General features: G+C 46.6%; 1 protein-coding gene across 6 annotated transcripts in view; it reads right to left on the bottom strand.

The window, feature by feature from the left end:
* ARHGAP26 (Rho GTPase activating protein 26) overlaps positions 1-25,951 on the bottom strand; it is a 2,045,367-nt gene that overhangs the window by 1,592,910 nt on the left and 426,506 nt on the right. For all 6 annotated transcript variants that reach the window (XM_086931644.1, XM_086931645.1, XM_086931643.1 and 3 more), the window contains exon 5: positions 24,781-24,882. In XM_086931644.1, coding sequence (XP_086787770.1) covers positions 24,781-24,882 — 102 coding nt within the window. The remainder of the gene's footprint in view (positions 1-24,780; positions 24,883-25,951) is intronic.

The raw sequence follows: 25,951 nt of genomic DNA, 5'->3' as shown, positions 1-25,951 counted from the left end.
CTCAACGCCACAGCACCACTCAGCACCACTGAAGGCCACAGCATCACTCAGCACCACTGAAGGCCACAGCATCACTCAGCACCACTGAAGGCCACAGCATCACTCAGCACCACTGAAGGCCACAGCATCACTCAGCACCACTGAAGGCCACAGCATCACTCAGCACCACTGAAGGCCACAGCATCACTCCGCACCACTGAAGGCCACAGCATCACTCCGCACCACTGAAGGCCACAGCATCACTCAGCACGCCCACCACTGAACGCCACAGCATCACTCAGCACCACTGAACCCCACAGCATCACTCTGTGCAACCATTCAAAAACAACTGGTTCTAATATGTTCTCTCAATTTTCCAAGATTTATTACAAATGTCACAAAAAGATGTGAATATTTCACTTCTGTTCTTGGATTTTCATCACAATAAAAAACACTGAACATAATCTTCCCAAAAGTTATTTACAAAAGTTTAAGCTATTGCCATTTTGAATTACAATAACTTTTATTCAATTATTAATTATTAAAAAAAAGTAAAAGCCTTTTTTATTTGCAATATTAATACATCTAAGTCCTGTAAATACAACACATTGCATTACAAATGCTATAGGTGTCAAGTTTGCGAAAGTTAAAACTATTGGCATTGTAAATGACAAAGCTATTAATTTCGCTATTTTCAAAACCAACACATAAATAAAAAATGTGTCATTTACAATACCAATAGCAATAGCTCAAACTTTCATAATGCGAGACCTATTGCATTGCAAATGCTTGTTTTTTATTTTTACGATAACAGTTGGCATACTTAAAAAATAAAATAAATAAAAAAACTGAATGGATAATGCTGGCTTTTAGGTGCCTCTGGCTGCACAGGAAGGAATGTGGTCACCAATTCTGTGAAGCCAAGGTAAAGACAGATGTCAAAAGAAGAAGCAAGCCTTCCAACGAGGCTGCCTACCATCAGAAATAAATCTAAATCCGAGCAACTACTCGATCAGCAAATCTAAAGGTTGATTGAGAGCCAGCATGTAGTTTATGGAGTCAATTGAGGCATTGTGGTGACGAAAGTTTATTTTATTTTGAGAGATAATGAAAGGGATTCATCAGCTTTGTTCTGGAGAGTGTCCTTCCAATGAAAACTTGTTAAAAAGGTTTGCACTACATATAATCAGATTGTGTATTACTACAGCTATATATTTTTTACACACTTGTTTGACCTTAAACTGATGTGCCCAATATCCATTGACAGAAAATGGTTGTAAATTGTGCACCAAGTTTCTCCTGACTATTCCACTCCGAGCCCCCAAAGGAAAGCAAAACCATATTAATTCGAAACTGGCTTCGGAACTGCAGTGCAGGCCTTAATGGTGCCCCACATGGACAGAGGCAGCACCTGCGCAGTGAGCTCCCCGATACCACTCTGGCTCCGCTCAAAGGTACCTTAAACACTCTCAGCAACATCCTTAAGAGTGACCACATTACCAAAACGCTGAAGGAACTACATTGGCTTAAATAACGTCAAACAAGCATCACTTTCAAGATCAGCAGCACCACCCATTAGATACAGCACCCTACAAACCTGGTATTTCTCAGTTGGGCAATGTTTATTGTTGATTGGTTGAACAATACAAATGTCATTAATACATTAAAATTTAGAAAATCACGTTAAACATTATGAATGAAGCTTTTAAAAGTGTAATTTACAAGATCAAACAAGCACTTTCAATGCAATGGGTCTTGCATTTGCGAGCTTTTAAGCTATTGGCATTAAAAATGACAATGCCTTCTTTATGTGTTTTTAAAAGTAACACCTATTTAAAAGGCGTTGTTATTTTGAATGCCAAGAACTCAAACACTCGCAAATGCGAGAGCACTTTAATGGTGGCTGTGCCCCTTTTTTTAGACACTGAGTGCATATTCAGGTTACCTTGAACAGTGAGTAAACAAAGGGGTGTGGCTAACATTGGCTAGCATTAAAGTGAAATAGTGTGTGGTGCTTTAACCCAAAGTGATAAAAAAAATTCAAAAGATTCTGTAGAGCGACCGTTAAATGAAAGCGGACTGCACGTATATTAAATAAATAGGCATGTCCACTAAAGTGAAAGCGGTCCGTGCGTATATTAAATAAGCACGCCGCAAAGTGAAAGCAGACCGGGCAGTATATTAAATAATTTGGTAAGTGTGGCCACTAGAGTTAAAGCGGACCACACTAATTTGAATAGTTAAAATAAAAGCAGGCAGGTTCTGCGATGTCGTGGGTGGAATAGGGGAAGAGCATTAAAAAAATAGTGCACATAATAAAGTTACAAAGCAGACCATGTAACACCAGTAAAAGGTCCAGTCGTTATGGGAGGTAACAAATGCAGACAAGGTGATACAAAGGAGGGACTAACAAGCCTAATAACTACTCAAAAGCCAGCGTTTATGAAGGACAATGACACAAGCCAATTAAAAATATGGGCGTAGTGGGCATGGCTTCAAAACCATACTCCAATACTGCATGCCTCGCAGCAGCGCATGCGCTGCCCAGGCTCAACCTAAAAATTACCCCACTCCGACAGAAAATCCGTAGCAGTCTTTCAGCAAGCAAAGGATTAAAGACCAGCATTGTCAATAACATCCCTCATTCCCCTCGAGTAGGACCAGCAAAATCCATAACAGATTAAGTGAAGAGAGGAGGACATAAATAAACTCACACAGCCACCAAACCCGCAGTCCCAAAGGGGCAGGTGTCACATAGTGAGGTATGGAAAACATCAAAGACACTAGCAGAATGCAGCTAATAGCCCCGTAGTTGAAACCAGGAAGGAGAGAACATGCGAGGACGACAGTTATCTTGTCTTGGCTCATATTACTATCAGGGAGGAATGCAGCTGGCACAATGTGTGCTGCTCGCTCCAGAGAGCCTTAGGCCATGGGAGTAAAAGTTTTGAGGAAAGGCGGGACATGCACCCATCTTTTGCCATTTGTGTGCTTTCATTATTGAAAGCCACATGCAAAGGCCAATAGGATGTGTGGGATGAGGTACATCCCCACGGAGAAGGCTCTTGGACGTCTGACGTGATTCCAAGAGCCCTCTCCAAGAGCAGTGCATGCGTGCTACGCTAGGCGAGACCTACAATTAAGCACCAGCTTGTCAGAAGACATAGCCTGGCATTTTACTTCTGTATCATTTAAGCACTAGAAATGTGACAAGATAATCACAAACATTAAAGGCAAACACAAATTTTAAGGGCCTCTTGATTTATTGCTTGGACTTTCACGACCCACAAGAAATTGACTAGCGACCACCAGTGGGTCACGATCCACAGTTTAAAAAACACTACATTATTCATTACACTTTTTCTACCATTCCTCCTTCTATAACAGGAGGAGGCCTTCATTTCTCACAAAAGATGATTAAGTACACAGAAATTGGCTTAAATTATATGTTCATTTGGTGGGCACTGGAGGAAATGTATGCCTTTGGTCCAGCAGGTCATAACAGCGAGAACTTGCCATTCTAAGGCCTGCACAAGTTATCACCAACTATCGGCTATCAGTTTGACATAGCATACAGAGAGAGAGTGAGACTTACAGCAGAAATGAAGAAAAAAACGGGGAGTCTGAAAAGCAAAAACAAAAATGGGAGTGCTAAATGTTCAGAATCAATTTCCCTACACTATGAATGACAATAAGTGTGAATACAGCTATGTGGATATTTTGTGTAATCTGATTCCCAATGACAGACTTGTACGAGGTTAATTTAAAAAAAATTATTAAATACATTATGTGATTTTCAACATAAACATGAATAATATTTTGATATAAATATTGGTACAACGTCTTTTGTGCATATAGAATATACAGGATACCTATTAATGAGAGAATGTGTGGTTACAGTGGGCAAATCTGGTTAAGCGTGTTAGATGGAATGTCACACTACATAAATAAAAATAGCGATGTGACATTACAACACGTACAAAAGGGGTCACAAAGTCTTTATTTTCCATTACTAATGGATGTCAACAGCTATTCATCCGCCTTTAATCCTTCTTTGATGTTTTATTTTTTACATAATTGATATGAGGCGTTTAACTAAGTCACACAAGACTTGGTGTGGGAGAAGAGGAATCGAGTAAATCAACATTCTCCAGCAAAAGAATCCATTGGTGGTATGGAACTCTCCAGAAGGCATAATTCCAAACAGTCGGTTGTGAGACCGATGTAGTGTGGGACAGTGTGCATGTTCTGTGAGGCTGGTTGAATGGTGTGTGCTGGAATGTTCTGGATGTTTGCCACCTTTGCTTCAAATGTTTTTATGAAAGCAGTTCATCACAAAGAGAAGCAATAAATATTATAATGCTGGATGCAGCGATGTCTCACCGACAACAACTGGTTATACATGCAATAAGAAACACCTATGTTTCCGTGAACACAAGAAACCAGCGCAGTCGCGAAAGTCACAGCGCCTGTGCTGGGGGAATTAGTACAAGTAACCTGATAGTGGAATGCAGCCTGCAGTGCAGCTGGCACACTGAGCGCCACTAATCACTGTGCTCGCTCCCGAGACACATGGGCTATGGGAGGGAACATTTAAAGATAAGGTGGGTCATACCCATGCCTTTGGCCATTTGCATGCTCTTTTTTGTGAAAGCCTTGTGCAATGGCCAACCAAATGCGTGGGAGTTAAAAAAAAAAAAACTGGGAAAAGCTCTAGGGAGTTGGGAGTGCTTACAAGTAGCTTCCCACAGAGCAGCTCATGCGCGCGGAGCTAGGCTCGACCTAAAAAGGGGAGGGGAAGAAAGCTAGGATTCCTTTTGACTAAAGGGATGAACTAAAATTTGGCAATTTCTATTAAGAGAAGCTCCTCGGATTTAATCTATGTTCCTTTTTCCATGTTCAGCTGCTTACAGTCCCTTGAGTATAGTAACATTTGAACTGTTTTGAGCCAATAATGTTAAGAGATCTTGAGACAAGGGTGAAGCCCACACTTTAGCTGTAACGTGCCCAGTGCAGCATTTAAGAACTTTGTCCCAGGATCACACCTTGCGTGGGATAGTGACAGAGATATCCTGACAGAAGCTCCAAGTGAGTTTTCTTTGGCATTCTGCATTGAGTAACAACCCAAAACAGACCTCCGTTTAGGCAAGGGCTGCTGCAGATTGAAAACCAACCTAATGTGAGACTTTGGGGTAGAGCTGGAGATGCCACTAAACCTATGTGAACTAGACTGTGGTTGGTCTGGCCAGAGACCTAGTTTTCTTGGATACACAGCTAGGTCATAAATCTCCGATGGCAACATGTAGCTATTACTGACAGAAGAGATCTCTGATCGAGGGTGCGACACGGTTTTGGTAGAAACGATGAATAGCATATGACCGAGAAGATTTTAGTTTTATATAAAAACAATGTTCATTAGGTTTTTCGTGATAAAGCGAAATGCCTAAATAGCAGTTACTCCTGTATTTTTCAACAAGGGTGTCACCAGACTTTCGCCTTGCACTAATACAGAACGTTTCTTTGCATTAACTATATATAACGTAGTTCTCTGGGATAGACAGCAATACTTGTTTGAAGCATACAAACAGCTGAATACCAGAGCGTGTTATGTAAGGGTCAAACCAGAAACTATGTTCAATAGTCACGCACAGTACAACTCAGAACTGGATAACTGGTATGGCCAGCAATTGATCACTCATGACGAGTATAAATTTCTTAAAATAGGCAATCCAGTTACCCCAGTTTTCTATTTGCTCCCCAAGGTGCATAAGGACCCTTGTAATCCCCCTGGCAGACCAATTATTTCTGCTATAGGTAGCGGGTTAGAGAATACCTCAAAATTCATTGATTCATTTTTAAATCCATTAGCTGCGCAACTCCCTTCGTATATTTTGGACACAGGGGATTTTCTAAAATCCATCTATGACATTCCCTGGGAAGATGATTTGATTTTGGTGACCATTGATGTCACCACGCTGTACACGAGCATTAAACACAGCGATGGGCTTAATGAGATAAGACACTTTCTTGGGACAAGACCAATCAAATTATGGGCTCATACCCAAATGCTTTTGTCAATGGTCTCAACTTGCTTAAAACAAAATTACTTCATCTTTAATGACAAACTATTCCACCAGACCTGTGGCACTGCGATGGGCACCTGCTTCGCCCCCAGTTATGCTAATTTGCATATGGGCTGGTGGGAGGAGCAGGTGATCCGGAAGCAGTGCCAAGAGGAATGGGACAACATCCTCCATTGGAGTCGCTTTATTGACGACTTGTTTGTTGTCTGGAGAGGTACATTATCTGACTTAAATGTATTTCTAGCTAAAATACAGAAAAACAGTTTAAATCTAAAATTCACCAGTACTGTGAGCACGGAGTCTGTTAATTTTTTAGACCTTACAGTCTATATAAAAGATAACAAACTACAGACTAAATTGTATAGGAAAGAAACATCTGGAAACGCTGTGCTTCATGCCAGTAGTTTCCACCCTACTAATTTGGTGAACAGTATCCCCTATGGGGAAGGTCTGAGGGTATTGAGAAATTGCAGTGACCCTAATGACAGAGATTGTGCACTAAATGACCTCCAATCACGTTTCAAACAGAGAGGGTATAGTGATAACTGTTTAAATACATCTTTCATGAAAGTCAGACAAAAAACTAGAGAAGAGGTCCTCTTTAAAAACAGGGGTAAGAAGAAGAATAAAGTTGAAAATGAGTGCAGGTTAATCACCAGTTATAATAAACTGCATGGATCTGTGAGGAAAATCTTGTCACGGCATTGGCACATTATTAAGAATGACCCAATTTTAGGTCCCTCACTAACCAACAGACCCCTTTTATAACATTTCGTAAGGCAAAATCATTTAAGCAAATGTTAGTGAAAACCACGTTGACAAAAGCTAAGAAAAAGAGTAAAAAGAGCAATTGGTTGTCTAGAAAAGATGGTTTTTTGAAATGTAATAAGTGTAAAGCTTGTGAGCATGGGAAAAATGTGAGTACATTCCAACGAGGTCTCTCCAATAGAACCAAGAAGATTAAAGGACAATATGACTGCAAGACAGATTATGCAATCTATGTTTTGAAATGTGACTGCAACCTGCAGTATGTAGGAAGCACGATTAAGCCCGTTCCTCAACGGGTGTTACAACATCTGCGGGCGATAAAGAATGCAGATAGATCATATCCGGTCGCCCGGCATTTCGAAAAATTTCATGATAGAAATGCTATCCTATTTTGCAATTGATTCTATACCCATGAATGAGTGAGGGGGGGACAGGATTAAGAAGCTTCGCAAGCTAGAATCATGGTACATTGTGGAATTAAATTCGAAAAGCCCATACGGATTAAATATTGAAGAGGATCTGTACACGCACCTATGAATTTCTGACCAAAATTGAAGTATTGATTATTTTGTATTTCTGCTTCCAGTGTAGTACCATTCATTTCTTCTATTTAAAAAAAAAAAAAAGTTTTTCGTTATCTCACTTGTTATAATTTTGCTTTTTCACTTTAATGAAGGAACTGATCTGATTTGCCCACTGGGGCTAGATTTGCAAATCTATTGGACTCTGTTGGTTGATGCTAAACCGTCATAAAATTGGGGTTTTGATTTCAGGGAAATTTAACTAAGCCTAAGATAACATCTTGCTATATAGTTTATAGTCTGTCTGGAAGCGGTTAAACTGCCCACTGGTGCCGAATTGTGTGCAATAATGTATGTTTACCATTCTCTTCACTAGAGTATGACGCCGTAATGATGGGCGTGATTATTTGCGTTCCATTGCGCAAATATTCTTACTACAATAATAATTTTACCAGGCTTTATATATGAATAATTGTGTGATCAGCCTTGGAATTTAACTCTGTGATGAATTTAATTAATTTGATGGAAATGTCAGTCTGTCGATCAGTTCTATGATTTTATGTGTCACATGATGTATCACATGACACCAATGCACTTTAAATGTTGTTTGTCAATTGTAAACTTTATTCGTGACCAAGCCTGCTGGGTCAGGCGAAACGCGTTGAAAGCGGCGAAGATAAAAAATAAAAAGAAGTTTTCACCACATTGTTGTCGTCTCCTCTTCAGACTACGTGTTGAGGTTGAGCCCGAAATATAAATAAATAAATAAATAAATAAATATATATATATATATATATATATATGTCCAAAAGGTCGTCGTAGTATACTCTGCCTTCCGCGCAGAACAACGAAGGAAGCGAGACCACAAGATAAGTGCAGTTTCTTAGAGTGATTTATTTCGTGCCAAAGTTAAAGCCTGCAATTCCGCCATGACGCGTTTCACCTCGAGAGAGGCTTGTTCACATTGCTATATATATATATATATATATATATATATATATGAAATTCCTTAGGAGAATAAAATCAGAGGCCAGAGGGGATTTCAGGGTTGACAACACGCTTTATTGAAGTGAACCCAGTGGCGGCGAATGCATTTCGGCAAAGTAGCCATCCTCAGCGCACAGCACTGTAGCGGGTCCTTCACCGCTTAGCTCCATCCTGTGTATATATCTGTTTTTACATTACCCCAGAAGATGAATTAATCTGCACATGAGCTGGCCAGGAATATACTGTATAAAGCATTCACCACTGGCAATGATTACTAACCCTGGGCAAAGCACTACGCTACGTTTGAGAAGTTTGCGCAACTGCGCACTACGCGAACTGCACATAGCGAACACGCGTAGCGTAGTGCAGCAGTCATTTTTTGCTTGCTCGCGGTCCTCAACGTCAAGTTGGCGACCACGAGCAAGCAAAATGACATCCTGGCAAGACTTTTTCCACATTCGCGATCAGCAACATCAAGTTGCCGAACGAGAGTGTGGAAAATAAACCTCCCAGCGAGATTCTCAACGCGGGGAGGTCTGGTTTCTCATTGCGAGTGGTCACGTATGCTTGCAACCACTCGCGATGAGAAACTACCAGTCCGCGTTAAGAAAGCTGCAGCTAGGAGGAGCTTCGCGGGCAACCAAGATGGCCGCGTAAGCTCGGAGCTCCGCGGACCTTCCGATCCTCCGCAACTATCCTGTCTGAAATCCTGATCCACGAGGGTGGATTTTTGTTGCTGATGGTCTACTGAGGCGAGAACCGTTTTCAGACTACGAATCAGTGTTTCCTACGCTGAGCTACGTCGAGTGGGACTCCGTGCCAGTGTAGTGCCATTGTCTCTCCGGACTCCGTCACTACGCACGACCGACCTGCGGAGTGCCTGCTTGTCGTCTTCACCGGTGGGGTACTAGTGCCCGCAGTGCGTTCCTTAGACGGCCTCTTACTGTCCGGCCCGGACAAGATCTCCGGCTCACTGGGCTCGGGTTTGCCTGGCATAGCCCTTTGTCCTCATCGGACCCAACATGGCGGGCAGAGGGGACCCCGACAAGACATCGGGTAAAGGCGTCCGCGGCAAAGCACAGTCGCAGCAGAACAGGATTGAGCGCTATACCCAGCCGAAGACGCCACCTGTTACCGGACCCTCTGCCAAGAACCTCCCGCCTTCGGGCTCGCCGGACGGCTCGGAGCCTACCCTGAGCGAAATCATGGAAGCCATAACTAGTTTCCGGGCGGACATGCAGCAACAAAACGAAGTCCTTACTCATAAAGTGGATACTATGGCTGTCGACCTGACTCTCATTAGAGCCGATTTGGGCAAGACTAACGATCGAGTCAAGAATCTGGACATTAAGACCTCCAGCCTGACGGTCGACGTCTCGGACCTACAGACAGAGGTCCGGAACCTGCAGAGGACCGCGGAACAATTCTCAAGGCGGCTGGAGGACTTTGAGAGCCGTGCCAGGCGGCAGAACGTCCGCATTGTCGGTGTCCCGGAGGGTTCGGAGGAGGCGGCGACGGACCTCCTCGTTGAAGAACTGATCAAGACCCATCTGGCACCGCCTGGCCTTAGCAACTTTTTCTCGGTGGAGCGAGCTCACCGAGTGCCGGGTGGCCCGCCGAAGTCGGGCGTGGCGCCTAGACCCATCGTGGCTCGGTTGCTCAATTTCCGAGACAGAGACGCGGTCCTGCAGGCATCCAGACGACATGGACCGCTTAAATATCAGAACGCCGACATCCATTTCTATCCGGACTTTACCAGGACGGTACAGCGACAGCGTCAGTTACGCCGGGGTGAAGCGGAGACTACGGGACTTGGGATACAAATACTCCATGATGTTCCCTGCCAAGCTCCGGATCGAACATGAGGGCCGTGCCCTCTTCTTTGACTTTGCTGAGAATGTGAGTGACTGGCTGGACACTTTATCACCGCGCCGAGACGCTCAGGATGAACATGATGGAGGTGCTGCTGGTGGCCCGGACCTATGAGACTTGGCTCTATAGTGGGTGAACCATCGCTTGTTATTTCTGCCTCATGTGACTATCGGTTGTTGCCTTATTTGACCCTGTTGACTTTCCTGTTTGTTCATGGAGGGTGGCGGGGGGTGTTTGCGGAGATTCCTTACTCCTCTGGGTCTCTTCTTGTAGAGTAGTTATGGGGCGACAGGCACACTGCTGGTTGGGGGGGCTTTTTAGTCATATGCAGGGGTGCAGGGTGGGGGGTGCAACTATGCAAGTTTATTTGTTTGTTCGTTCTTTCTCTTCCTTTTTCTTGAGGCAATGGATTGTGTTTCTTACTGTATACTTGATGACTGGGTTGGTTGGGGTCGGGTGGGGCGGGTTATTGGACGATGGGGGGTAGGAATTTAAAAGTGCTCAGCTGGAATGTTAACGGGTTGGGTGACCGAGTTAAGAGAGGGGTGGTAATCCAATTGATAAAGAGACATATGCCCGATATTGTGCTTCTGCAAGAGACGCATTTGGTAGGGAACTCCTGCAAGGCCCTAAACCGTAAAGGCTACAAAATGGTTGCCCACTCTGGGTTCTCCTCGGGTTCCCGGGGGGCGGGCATCCTGGTGCGTGCGTCCCTTCCCCTTGAAATAGACGTCACAGTGCTTAATGACAGGGGACGCTAAGCCGCTGTGGCGGGAAGATGGGAGGGGCGTTCCTTAGCGCTACTTTCGGTTTATGTTCCCCCGGGCCTCCAATCCAGCACCTTTCAAGACCTTGGTGGCGCCATCTTGTCCCTGCCTGCGGGCTTATTGATACTGGGGGGTGATCTCAACTCAGTCTGCTCTGGCACCCTTGATCGCCAACCGCCGAGAGACCTCCGAAGTTCCCAAATGTGGCTGCCGGCCTTCCTCGACTCCATGGGGTTGGTGGATAGCTGGCGATTGCTGCATCCCGCGCTCCGCCAATTTTCCTTCCTCTCGAGTGCCCACGGGAGTCTGTCCCGTATAGACTATGTCCTTACCCTGGCGGCACATTCACCTGCCGTGTCTGAGGCCCGTTTTCTGGCACGGGGTATTTCTGATCACTTCCCGTTGTGGGTCTCGTTTGACTTTGGCATCGTCCTGTCCAGCCGTCCGGTAGCGGTGAACCCTTGGTACTTTCGCAATCATAAGACGCGCGCACTCCTAGCCAAGGCCATCGACTTGTATTTCTTCGAAAATACTGGCTCGGTTGGCTCGGCGGTCACACTGTGGGAGGCGTTCAAGACCGTGTTGCGGGGTGAGGCCCTAGCTCTCATTGCAGAGGCTAGGCGAGTTCGTGATGCCGACCTTGCACATATTGAAGAAGAGGTCCTGGACCTCGAGTCCCGCTTGGGGCCTGAGCCCGACCCTTCTCTCTTACACGACCTCTCCCTTAAACAGTCGGAGTACCATGATCTCGCTACGAACGCCGCCCTAGTTCTGGCCAAGGAACAGCAGGGCCACATTTATGACGTTGGGGACAAGGCCGGTAAGCTGCTGGCCTGGTTGGACAGGCGCGAGATGGCTAGCCGGGTGGTGCCGGAGATCCTGGGCGAGGACGGAGTGACGGTCACGGACCAGAGTGCTATTGCCGAGTCTTTTGCTGACTACTTCCGGGGTGTCTATACTTCTAGTACAGACTGCTCCGAGGCTGATTCAGCCGAGTTCCTCTCGACGATTGACCTCCCCTGTCTTTCTGACGAGGAACGTGCTGATATGGATCGAGATATAACCGCGGACGAGATTGCCTCGGCGATCCGCGCCTTGCGGTCGGGTAAAGCGACCGGCCCCAATGGTATACCGGTCGAGTTATACAAGATTCGACCGGACGTGGTTTCTCCTCATCTGAGAACTATGTTCCTGCGGGCTCGGGAGGAGGGTATCCTCCCCTTGGATCAACGACTGGCCACCATTGTGGTTATTCACAAGGAAGGTAAACCGAGAGACGTTTGTAGATCCTACCGTCCTATCTCTCTCCTCAACGCGGAGCCCAAGATCCTAGCTAAACTGCTTGCAAATCGGCTGATCGGAGTCATAAGTGACTTGGTGCACCCGGATCAATCGGGCTTTATTCCCCGCCGTAACACTGCCCTCAACCTGCGACGGCTGCATGGCGTCATGGCCAGAGCTCATGCCCTGGAGGAACCGGCGGTACTTGCCTCCCTTGATGCCACGATGGCCTTTGACTCCCTGGAGTGGAGTTACCTTTGGGCGGTGTTAGCAAAGCTTGGGTTTGGACCGGGCTTCCTGGGCTGGGTGCAACTTCTTTATGCGTCCCCATTGGCTGCTGTCACAGTCAATGGCCGCGTGTCAGCGTCCTTCGCGCTTCATCGAGGCACTAGACAGGGCTGCCCCCTGTCACCTCTCTTGTTTGCGCTGGCTCTGGAGCCACTTGCGGCCATGCTACGCTCGCACCCTGACCTGCATGGTATCACCTGGGCCCCGGGTTTTGAAGACAGGGTCTCTTTATACGCGGACGACATCCTGCTTTACCTTACCTCTCCCTGCAAATCGCTTATTGTGGCGTGTGACGTACTCCGGCTGTTTGGGCGCTACTCGGGCCTAGTCATTAACTGGGCCAAGTCCTCCCTTTACATCCTCAAAGGAGACACGCCGCGCCTCCCTAGGGGCTGCAATATACAACTGGCCGGGCAAGGTTTTAAATACCTGGGGATCTACATATCGGGTAGTCCTAGGGCGCGGTATGATCACAACCTCCTTCCTCCTCTCCAACGACTGCGAAGGGATGTGGATAGTTGGCGCAAGCTTCCGCTTTCTCTCCTGGGCCGTGCGGCATTGTTCAAAATGATGTCCCTGCCCAGGTTCCTGTATGCCTTACAGAATACCCAGGACCTGGTTCCGGCTCGCTACTTCAGAGAGGTTGAGAGCCTGCAACGTGCCCTGCTCTGGGAGGGTCGTCCTCGTGTCGCCATCCAGAAGCTCACATTACCATGGTACGACGGGGGTATCGCTTTGCCGGACGTACGGCGGTACTACTGGTCCTCTCAGCTCACTGCCATCAACCATGGCCTTTATGGCCCCGCGGACAGTCCGGGCTACGCTATGGACAGATGGCTTTTGCGTGGAGGCAATTATTACCGCGCCCTGTATTCCAGGTCCTTTGATCGGCGCCTCACGGGCCCAACCAAGGCAGCGGTTCACACGTGGCGGACGATTACTAAGATACAGGGCTGGCAGGGCAGACTGACGAGATTCACCCCTTTGTATGATTCTGATATCCTAGGCAAGCTCTGGCACACCAGGGGTTTTGATAAATGGGACCTTATAGGTATCTCCAGGGTGGAAGACATGATTGCTAAAGGAGAGGTCAAGACCTTCCCCCAACTACAGGCCGAGTATCACCTGGGCGGAGCGGAGTTTTTCCGTTACGCCCAACTGAAGCACACGTTAAATGCCGCTAGGCCAGTGGAGGGCGAAATCCCTGAAAGCTCCCCCTTGGAGGACAGGATTTTGGACGGCCATATGCCTGATAGTGCCATTTCTTTGTCCTACAAGAAACTGATTAATGTTAGAATTGATCTCCTCCAGCGCCTGCGAGAACAATGGGTAGCTGACGGCCTGGAGCTGGACGACGAGGACTGGCAGAGTGCTGTGTCTTCCCCTAAGGAGGAAGCCATTTCCTCGCGTCTGCGCCTAGTGCAATTCAAGATCCTCCACCGGGTGTATGTCACCGGCCCCCGGCTTGTGCACATGGGCTTCTCGCCAGATGGCTTTTGTCGTCGTGGCTGTGGAGCCCTTGCTACCTTCATGCATATTTTATGGGAGTGCCCTGTCATTGCCCCCTACTGGGAGAGAGTGCATCGTGTAATGAGGGAAGTAACTGGGGTGGAGTTGGCAGCAGAGGCGCGGAGGTGCCTCCTCAACATTTGGGAGCCGAATGACTATAACACGGCGCAAACTCGTTGGGCTACACTAGGCAACATGATTGCTAAGCGAGATATAGCGCAGAAATGGGGTTCTAACACGGCCCCCCTGGTGGTGCAATGGAAGGCCAATATGGATTGGTGTATGCTTCGGGAAAAGACGGTGTACGCTGCCAGGGGGAGGCCTCAGACGTGGAACAAGGTGTGGGGGGCGTGGAATGCTTACAGGGGCGATTTGTGCTTACCACCGGAGCCTATTCCCCGTGAGGAACACCTGTCACCGTAACCAATAACACCAGCTGTTTCATACCTACTGTATTTCTCCTGCTTTCCCCCCCCCCCTACATCCTACTCTCAGTTCTTTTCTAGACTCCTACCTGACCTCCGATGCCTCCAACCGACTCATGCACATTTCTTTTACTCCATTGCCTTTCTAAAGCGCCCTTTGGCGTTTCTTTCTTGGTTTTGGTTATTCTATAAAAATAATAAAAACAACCTGCAATGTCCTGTTGTAATCTGTTTTGCACTTTCGTCCTCCTGATACTATGCTGCCTTGCCTCCGGGATGTTAGGCTGAATAGCTGTGTGCTTTGATATAATAAAGGTTTTAAAAAATTTAAAATAAAAAAATAAAAAAGAAAGCTGCAGCTAGAGTAAAAACTCCTTGAGCGGCAGAAAACTACAGCTCGCACTGTGCAAGATGCCGTCCTCAATGATTGCACAGTGCAGGATGCTTGTCCTCACTGGGCAATCATTGAAAACGGCATCTTGCACAGTGCGAACAGGGTACTACGCAGTTCGCGTAGTGCTACGCGTAGATCAAAGTGCAATTCGCATAGCGCTACTTCGCGAACTACGCCCAGCCCTATTACAAGGGTGAAGCTTTGCATCCGGTCAGGTGCTGTAATGAGCTACAAAAACCCTGTGTGACTTCTGATAGTAACACCTGTGAGACAGCTTCTAGGTCAAGGGTGATGATTCGAGCAGGTAAATCGCCGCAGAGTGGGAAGCCATCTCTATAAAACCGCCTTCGTCACACCGAACCTTTTCTACGCAGCCCAACCTTTACAACAGTACATTGCCATGTTGGTATTTTTCTTTATCAATAATATATTTTTTATGCCATAAAAAGGGGGAAAAGGTGATTTTACGGTTAACTGGAGGGTAGTTGTAAGAGTAGGTAATGGTAATTTTAGGTTTTAGGGGTGAGTAGTGGTAATTGCTGATTTTAGGGTTCAGGGGAGGGAAAAGGTAAACGGGGGGGTTAAGAGTATAGAAATGAGGGTTCGGAGGACAGATCTTTATAACCCTTCGGTGGAGCAAGACAATATTAATGAAAAAAAACGTATTTCTGCATTTCTTACTTTCAACAACATCTTTTAATACCATGCGGACATTGTACAGAATAAATATATTCTGTAACCTGTAGGCACCTGCTCGTAGCGTGTAGGTCTGTAAATTTACATGCTCTACACAATGCTGCCATCTAGTGTTGAGATCAAATATTACACCCTGTTTCTCTTTAAAGAAGCTTTAAGTCATGGGATGTGTTGCAACTCTTAGACCACAATGCATAAAGGTATCGACTTCACCTTAGATTGCTTTTCACTCACTGGGTAAAAGGTGAAAAAGGAGTCTAGATTGTAGGACTACTATGATGTACTGTGTGTAATGTAAGTTGGTAAACATTGTGAAGGTGAAAACATGACAGCACTGCTGGCTTCAGGGGTGGAGGGTGAGCACGCACATAAGTATACAGCACGTTTTGAACATATACAGGGTAACACTTTCTGCTGGTAGCATATGCGCTGGCGATAGATATGCTCTTCATCAACTATAAAGCAGTTTTCTTGCAAGTTGTGGTAAAGCAAGAAGGTGGTGCAGATGTTTAGAATAATGTTCTGAACAGTCTGGCCCAGCCTAGTCTATTGACAGAAAAACATGTCCACATAGTAACGCTTTGCAAAGGTGTGAGGTGCTGACCAGGTAGCTCCATTACATATATCCACTTACCATTAACCAAGTTACTGGTGAGAGGCAAGAAGGAAGGGGGCATGAAAGTATGTGTCCTTAAGTCCGTATGCTATCATTAAATCCACTTGGTGGAGTAGTGTAGTAAACTGGTTCTTAGCTCTTTCCTCTGCACAGCTTGGTTAGAATGTATGATGACATCACAGAATGCCTGGGGGCCAGTGTGAGTTGGTGAAACCAGGTTGAGCAGCAGGAGACTGCTCCTGGTGGGGCTGCACTTGTATCATCTATCTTCTCCTAGTCATCGACCCTACAACCAAGCTACAATAAAGGATTACTCAACTATACAGCTGGACTGTGCATCTTCCTTTACAACAAGTACCAGGACGATTTCCCTTAGGGTGGTCATATGGAAGTGCTCCTACAGGATGTACGGATTCAATGGCCCAGGTTGGTGGTTATATCAACAGGCATGAGCTTGCCAGTATCGTTAAGGGGCTTGCTCTCCTTGTCCAGCAAGGAGGTGTCCCTGTTTGAGCTGAGGCTTGCTTTCTTGCTGTTTGTACTACAAGGAAGTATAGGGTGACTTGGCCCCGGATGTAAAATGTGTCACTGGGAGAAGCCTTAAATGTCTTCCTGGCCCATGCTACAAGTACCTTCACCCTCACAGTCTTCTCTGGTACTGACTTCAGCATGCCCTTGAGAATGGGAAGAAACTAAAAATGGTACATTCCATCTTGGAAAGTGTCCCCACCAAAAAAAGCCACCCTCGACCTGTCGGATATGCATGTCTAGTTAATGGTAGAAGGCCACCCTCTGAATAGTGGCATTGGATGTAGTGGCATCATCCAGAAAAGACCATTCGGCTGGGTATGGTATCAAATCTAGGTCATGTGCAGGGTTGACATGGTAGTCATCCCAGAGGTCCTTTGCCCCAGAAGTCTAATAATAAGGATGTAACTCCCAGTAAAAGCTACTTGGATCAGAATCTGAATGCACTGACCTGTCAAAAAAAGTCTAAATCGCTTTGGGGGCAGAGGGTAATATAGGCAAGGTGGTGTAGGAGGAGGTGGTCATGGTGGAGACTGCCAGGATGTGGATGGTTGGTGTGGAGAGGTCTTATTGCTTTTCCTTTATGCTTCTTGGGCACTGACGGTCAGGACACATCCATCGAAGAAGAGTTCCTCTATGAAAGTCAGTGTCCATTTCCTGGGAAAAAGGAGAAGCGTCGTTGAGGGCTTTTCTGGGGGCAGCTTAGCCAAACTTTTACTGAGGTCTAGGTGTATGAATAGCGGTTTCTGCCTGGCGTTGAATTCTTCTGCTGATCTCTCCGGGATGGGGGCCTCAGATTTGTCCAGTCACAGTGAATGGGCACTCTGTGTCAAATAAGCAAATAGCCTCAGAGGCGCTCTTGGAGTTAATTTCAGTTCCGAATGGGGAAGTTCGGTGCTCAAGTTTTTCTTTCTGACCTGCTCAGCACTTTATGCCCGACTCCCCTGGGGGCGGTACTTTGCTTCAGCGTAGGGGTGTTTGAGGAGCAAGGGTTGGCCCTGGCTTTGCTAGAGATCCACACATGCCCATGAGTTTTCTTCTTAGTGCAGGTCCTTCTAGGTTTCAATGAAGAGGGCACCTCATCCTGATCATCTTCCTCAGAAGTGCTCAAGGACAACATCTTGGGGCTGGGTATCATTTCAGTTGCTGGGATCCCGGAAGGACCCGTCACTTTCTCTTTGAGGCAGACTGGTCCAGTTCATTGACAATGTTGGCCACTTTTAAAGGATGAATAATTCTGCATTATCGAGTGCCTTTCCCTATGATACCCGAAGCTCTTCTTACACTGAAAAGTGAGGCAGAGCTCACAGTAGGCCTCGATGTGGTCAGGGGAGAGTCAGGGTACCAATGCAATGCTGGCCTGCGCACAAGCTTTTTGTGCTGCATCCTGGACAAAATGCGAAGGCTGTGCATTCCATCACCCTCTTCCGGTCACTGTTCTCCAGGGTGAGCTTCGCAGAGACTGAAGGCGGCTCAGCAAGTCGAAGGCCAGAGCGCCAGCTGCAGAGAGCACTTGAAAGATGTCGGAGTCTCCGAGGAGACACACTTAGTATTGCTGCTAACAGTTACGTCGATCATGAAAGTTACATTTAGTTATTTATAAAGTTTTATATAGTGCGAACTTGAACCCGAAGGATGTCAGAGTGCTTTACAATTTGAGGCAAAGGTAACAAATCAGAACATTAGTCTAACATGGGGAATCTAATGGGCATTGAGATGTTTACTCCTCTCAAAATCACAATGGTTGTTTGTTAGAAATGGGGGTCTCTAGTTGGCAATGGCTGGCCACTTTCCAAGTGGGTCCCTTCTTCGTAAAGTCAGAGTAAGGGGGCTACACCCTTTGATAACCCCTGCTCAACCCTGTGGTAACGTAGCACGAGCAGCTAGGCTTATCTCAGAGGCAGTGTGTAAAGCATTTATGATCATACACAGTGAAGAACACTACAAAGGGACACCACACAAGTAGTTATAAAAAATACATATCTTTATGCATAGACTTAAAACAAGACCAATAACGATAAAAAGCCACAATACTGTAAACTAGGGATACTCTTGAGATGATGGAAAAATTGTTCTAAGTGTGAAAAAATGGACATACATGACAAGGTCAAGGCTAGACAGTTGAACACACCGGTGACTGGCAGTAAAAAAGAGAACACACAGACTGCATGATCTATCTGGGGACTCAGAAAAACCACATGTGACATCCATCAGAGAGCTGTGTGAACAATTACCCCTCAGCACAAAGCAAACATGCACATACATGACACTGTTCAGGGATCCATCATCTACAGCTGACCATTAAATGACCATACATCATAGTCCCCCCATTAAAGCAGTGGGGACCTGCACAAACGTGATATGCTCTGGGGACCCAAAACCAACTTAACAGTGTCGAAGCCTGTGTTTCTTTACCTTTCAAAAACAGCAAATTAATTATTATCACAGGGACTGACTCACTGTGTGCGCCCTTAGAACTAAACACAGCACAAAGGGGTCAGTCAGCTCCACCTTGCCAACACAGACTGGATAAACAGCCCACTCTGGTGGCCCAAAGGCAACAACCAGGGGTCGCGCCCTGTCATTACTTCTAAGCAGCAGCAACCAACTCCCTGGGAATGAAAACACTTGTGCTCTTGGGACACAAAACCAGCTTGTAATAGTGCATCTCTTCTTCAGAGCAGCCTCAGCACAAAGAACACACAAGGTTAATATGACTTTATTCTTCGATGTCTCATCTTTCTCCCAACCAAAGGCATGACCAGTTTCATGGGAGCTAATTCCTGGAGTGTTCCAACGGTCCCTGCTGTGCCTTGCCCTATGGGCAGGGCTAAATTCACACCAATTGTTCCAGAACCCTGGTCAGTCCCTGACCCGGTTATCTTGAAAATGCAGCAATTTGTGTGTGGCACTCAAAGGAAAGCAGCTCTGGTGCTAAACAAAAAGCACCTTTGTGAAGGTCGAGTATTGCATTGCACGGCCACACGCTTTAGTAGTGCCAGTCCAATACACTAAATGGGACTAGATGACTGTCTGGCAGTCCCAGCCCATTTCACTCACCTAAGGGCCTGTGAGTCGGCCATCTCGGGTATTTGCAGCAGCTGCAGTTTTAAGATCTTCTCAGAGTCTCTCTATGCTTGCCTGTGCTCAAGTGAGTCTAATTTCCAAATGTGTTTTTTTTTTTTTTGGGAAAACCTTTATTGAAAATTCAAAGCACACAGCTATTCAGCCTTACATCCCTGAGGCTAGGCAGCATTATAAAGAGCGGAGAAGAGGTGCGCACAAATCAAACCGAGGAGCAAATCAGGTTTAATTTTATATTAGAATTAAGAAACCTAAGATAACAAGAAAGGAACGATAAAGAAAAAAGGAAATAGGAGGTGGCAAGGTACAACATAAGGGCGGCAATGCACGATTCCAGGGGGCGGGTGGGACCGTTTAGCACTCTGCACTAACCATACTGGAGAAGCATACGGAGTGAGGGGGGGGGGGGGGGGGGGGGGGGGGGAAGAAAACCAGCATTTAGTTTAGGGAAAATGTTGGGCGGAAGGAAGGGCTAGGGAGAGAGACGAACCTCCAGCAGACCTGTGTCGGGGGGCACACAAATATCACCTCTGTATTCATTCCACGCACACCAGACAGCCCCCCACCTCTTGGGCTTACCCCTAGCCACGTACACAGTTTTCTCACGGAGCATGCACCAGTCCATATTGGTTTTCCACAATCCCACGGTGGGGGGAGTCGGGGCACCCCACTTTTGAGCAATGTCTCGCTTGGCCACCATGTACCCTAACGTGACCCAGCGGGTTTGAGCATTAGTATAGTCAGTCGGACCCCACACGTTCAACAAGCAGCGTCTAGCCTCCGCATTCAAATCCACACCAGTCACCTCACGCATGACCACATGCACCCGTTCCCAATAGGAAGCAATGACCTGGCATTCCCAGATATAATGCATGAAAGTGGCCAGTGCACCGCATCCTCGCCTACACAGACCATCCACGGAGAGCCCCATGTGGATCAGTCTGGGGCCGGTGACAAACTCTGTGGAGTATCTTCAATTGGACTAAGCGCAGCCTAGCCGAAATTGCCACTTCCTTGGGGGAAGACACCGCACACTGCCAATCCTCATCATCGCACTCAATCCCATCACGCACCCACTGATCTCTCACATTCAACAACAAATCCGTCCGAACATTTATCAGCTTTTTATAGGTCAGGGAAATGGCACTGTCGGGCATATGGCCGTCCAGCACCCTGTCTTCCAGCGGGGATGATTCGGGGACCTTCTCACCAACAGGCAGGACAGACGTGAGGGCATGTCTCAATTGGGCGTATCTGAACTACTCTGTGGCACCCAGTTGGAATTCAGTTTTCAGGACCTCAAAAGAATTGATTTCCCCCCTGGCCATTACATCAGCCACCTTGGAGATACCAATGAGGTCCCACCGGTCAAACCCCTTCGAGTGCCACAGCCTACCCAGCAAGTCAGAGTCATAAAGTGGAGTGGCCATAGTAAGTCTACCCTTCCACCCCAATGCTTTCGTAATGGCCCTCCAAATGTGCACAGCTGTCTTTGTGGGACCAGTCATTTTTCCATCCAAAGATCTAGAGTACAGCGCTCTATAGTACATCGCATCGTTCAAGAGCCAACGGTCCATGGCGTACCCCGGACTCTCCGCCGGTCCATAAAAGCCGTGATTAAGAGCAGCCAATTGGGAGGCCCAATAGTACCGGCGGATGTCAGGCAAAGCGATAGCGCCATCGTACCATGGGATAGTTAGTTTAACTACAGCGATACGCGGCCTACCCTCACACAAGAGGGTCCGCTGTAGACGTTCAATTTCCTTGAAGTATTTGGAAGGGACGGGGTCCTGCGTGTTCTAAATTTCAAATATTTATAAGTTTCCCTCGACTTCATTGTATGGCTTGCAAGACAGTGTGTCACTCATAGTAGTTGAAATGCTACTCATATACTGAAATTAGATGTCATTACACATAGCATAGGTAGCGATTTTCATTTGAAACCTTGGCAGCTATGCATCATAGCCCCACCACCACCCTGGTATGTCTCTGTCTGCCCCCATCTGACTGGACTCGACTCCGATCCGACTCTCTTGGAGCAAAGGTTGTTGCAAGCAGAGGCACGTCCGAGAGCAATTACGTCATAGCCAGCGCCGACTGCCAATCAGCAGGGTCGTAAACCTGCCAGTACCTTATTTATTTACCAGGTCGTCTGACTTCCATGCTAAGCTCTCCAGTATCTCTGTACGTCACAGGTGAGGTAATGACAATACAGTCAAAACCATGTATTTAATACGGTTGTGTTTGATATGCAAGGGGGGCACTCTGATATAGCATTGGTGCAGCAATCGCAGGTAAGTGGAAATACCACCCTGCACCTAGGTGCAGCGTCTAGGTCTATAAAATGTGGCAAAGAATAGCTCTGAACTCTCAAGTACAGTCTCAAATACCAGGCACAGCACAGCCTCAAACACGCAGACACAACCATCACACATCCATAAGCCAAGACATGTCTTCAAATGAGGGACCAGGCTCAAACTCCCTGTCACAGCTTCAAATGCCTACAAACAGCCTCAAATGAACCAGTACAGTCATAATTCCCTTAGATATAATCATCATATTTTAAGGTTTAGCCTTATATGCAGGCTCATGATCAGGGTGGATAGATTTAGGATCAATAGGAACACATTGGCTTCTGTCTCAATGACACAGAGATGGATGAACCATGATTGTTTACAACTGAGTGGAACCAAGGTTTGGGTCATCCAATTAGGTGCTGTGCTAATCATTGATCCATGTGCTTTCTAGCCTCATTTCCCCAGCCAAATCATCAGCGACGCTGAGAAAGCCACACTGAGGGAGAGATCCAGATAGATGCCTTGAAATGTGCTAGTTAAGAAGCTCATTAGGAGTATACACTTCCAGTCTGATGTAAAGAACACCCAGCTGATACTCACGGTACTCAGATAAGCTTGAGGGTATTAATTCATTCTAGACATGAATATTCAAGCGGCTCATACATAGTTATCTCTAAAATGTTGTCTTGAAGCTGGAGGTGTTGCAATGTTATGATCATGCCTCCGTCCTAACAGGCTACAACTAGAATTCCAAAGTGGCAGCTTTGTGTTCTTTGATAAATCCCAGGAAACAGCGGAACAGGCAGATATTGCACTTTTGATATGCTTCCACCTTACACTCGAAAATTTGAATGAGTCTCTCTCACCTGAATGATCAGTTATTTTATCGTGTGTCTGTCACGCAGAGTCCCGCCCGCGGCCCGCCCGCACCCACAGCCCACCGCAGAGAGACAGTAACATGGCAGATGCAGCAGGGACAGGCAGGCAACGGCAAGAAGAATGGTGGTGGTCTCCTCTCCACACTCCTCGACACGATGGGAGGGGCCTGCGGTGAGCGCTCAACGCTGTGCGGCGGCGTGAGGGCTGGCTCAAAATGTTACAGGGCCGTCATTGGTTGCGGCTGTGCGCACCGCGCACGCTACCTGATAGACGGCCCTGTGAGCGAGGCTGGGAGGTGGGGGCCCTGAGAGTTGACGTCGTGATCAGGTGCTTCGAATCGGAAGTGGAACAAACGCAACTCCGACATACATTTATAATTAAATAATGCATGGTGGTGTGCTTAAATCAGAATGGGAGATCGGAGATGGCTATGATTTACGGTCATGCGTCCCACGGGTGTCACCGCACGGCCGGCCCTGCCACGGGTCAAAACTCAAAGTGTCCTGGTACTGGTAGTGTACCCAGGAGGTACTGTGATGAATCTGATTATGTTATGTGTAAACTAAAGCACCGCTGAGCCACGGGCCACCGCGCCGCCCTAGTCACAGCTCAAGTCACAGGCCTCCGCGGCCGTGAGTCAGTGAGAATGCCGGCGCGGCAGCCTCAAAAAAGGTGCCGCCTGGGGCGGACCCCCCCCTTTGGGCTTCCGAGCTATGGCCCTTAGGGAGAGGGAAAATTGCAGCAGAGAAGACACCCGGGTGTGCCCATCAAAGATGTGGACTGTAGCTATCACTTGTGAAGCAGGTGCAGCGGCATTTGGTCCCAGGCATATGAGGGGCCTACTACAACGTAATTATGAATGTCTTCCATTAGAAAGGGAGTATTTGGGCTCATTTTCCTTGCTGTTAGGGTAGAGGGCTCCCTTGTCGCAAAAAAGAGGGGCAACATGGAAATGCAACTTTTTTTTCAGAAAGAAACAGCCTGTTAGAAGATTGAAATGTTGGTTCGGCATGATGTGGAAGGGGTGAACGAAGAATAGGAGATAGCTTGCTTCCAAGCAGGTATTAGTACAGCAGCTGCTTTGGGGCGCAGGAGGGCAAGGGGTTCACTTTCTCCAAATTACGATTAGTGTTTTTTGTCAAATCTATTTTTGTTTGATATATTTGCTCTTTTATTAGACTTACATTTAGTGTTAATTATAAGATACAGAAAAAGCACATCTGAAATGATCGCATAATACCCACCCCATGCCACCAGCCATGCCCCCCCAACTCCCTTAATCTTTTCCATAAAGGTTTGGTTGGGAGAGGGGTGGTCAGTGAAAAATATTTGAAACCTTCTGACCTACAGCCTCACATGCTACAAACAAAATGATCAGTCTCCAGTCCTTGCAAAGGAACACTAATAATAAGAAAAGAAAGAAGAAAAAAGGGAAGTAAATACAAGTATAACAGGAAAAGGAAGAGAAGGGGGAAATGAGAAAAAAGGAAAAGAAAGAAAAATGAGAAATAAAGGAAGAGAGGCAGACGAAAAGGGAAGGGGGAAAAAACCATTAACAAATATTTTCATAGCTTATCCACAAATAGACATGACTTGTGTCACCTCGGCAATAACTTCTGCCATTACCCAATAGATGTATTCTGATTTTGGAAGAATGAATACCGTATGTTGCAGATTCACATTTAAATCTACAAAGTCAAATTTGAACGGGATTTTACTGCTGTTATCAAACAACTTCAAATTGCAACTATTTAGACCCATAGCAAGACCTCATACAGAGGGAATGGGAGACAAAAAGGGGTTCACCTCGTGCAGATGGGATTCCTTCTTCTTGGAAGACAGGTTCATGTGTTTCTCCAGAACACCGCAGTACTTTTCAGTCTCCTTGTCATACTTCTTTTTGGCCTCCTGTAAAGATGAAAATACAGTCATATGTCACAAGAGGGAAAGATAAAACTAGAGGTTAGATGTAGACGGGTACTAGGAAAAGTCAGAAAAAAAGGTGACAACACTGCAGGGTATCAAATGGTAGACTCAGACGTGAGTCCCGTGCACTCCACACCACTGGATTCAAGCAAGCCGGGCTGAAGACTGCTGGAATGCCAGAAACCGGTCCTCGGAAGCTTGTTTCCGGTCCAGGGAAAGCATGGCTTGGCAGTTCGGGCTGGACTGTTCCCATGAGGCACAGGGTCAGACCGATTTGCATATGGCCATGTCTGAACTGGGGTGGTGTGGAGTGCAAAAAAACGATGGATTTAGGCCCAGATCTCTGTACTGGGGTGAATGTACGACATTGTTCTGCATTCAGTCAATCAACTGTGGTTTTTGCATTTGTCACCCCGAGTGGGTTGGGTATGCTCAGACGGGAGTCCCATGCACTCCACACCACTGGATTTAAGCAAGCCGGGCTGAAGACGGCTGGAATGCCAGAAACCGGTCCTCGAAAGCTTGTTTCCGGTCCAGGGAAGGCATGGATTGGCAGTTCGGGCTGGACTGTTCCCATGAGGCACAGGGTCAGACTGATTTGCATATGTCCATGTCTGAACTGGGGTGGTGTGGAGTGCAAAAAAACGATGGATTTAGGCCCAGATCTCCCCGTACTGGGGTGAATGTATGACATTGTTCTGCATTCAGTCCATCAACTGTGGTTTTTGCATCACATCAAAATGGTGCCAACTTTCCGAAGGCATGAAGGAGATGAGGAAATAAGAGGAAAGATTTTTTTCCGGGCAATAGGGCAATTCTATTGAAGTGGATGAAATTCCATAGGCGGGGGTTAATAAGGAAAAGTATTTACCACCCATGTGGTATTTCTTTTTTATATGTATCAGAGTAAAAGATGATGCACTTGCTGTGGGAGACTCCTTCCTAAAGAGGATGCCGCTAAGCTCTTGAACAAACACCAAAAAATCGTGCAAGTTGGTAGCAATCAAATCTAATTTAATTAGATGAATTTGGGATGAGAGGTTTGAGGTTC

Source organism: Lissotriton vulgaris, chromosome 7, assembly GCF_964263255.1.
Source record: "Lissotriton vulgaris chromosome 7, aLisVul1.2, whole genome shotgun sequence".
Taxonomy (NCBI): domain Eukaryota; kingdom Metazoa; phylum Chordata; class Amphibia; order Caudata; family Salamandridae; genus Lissotriton; species Lissotriton vulgaris.
The sequence above is the reverse complement of the archived record's forward strand: the minus strand, read 5'-3'. Positions and strand labels throughout refer to the sequence as shown.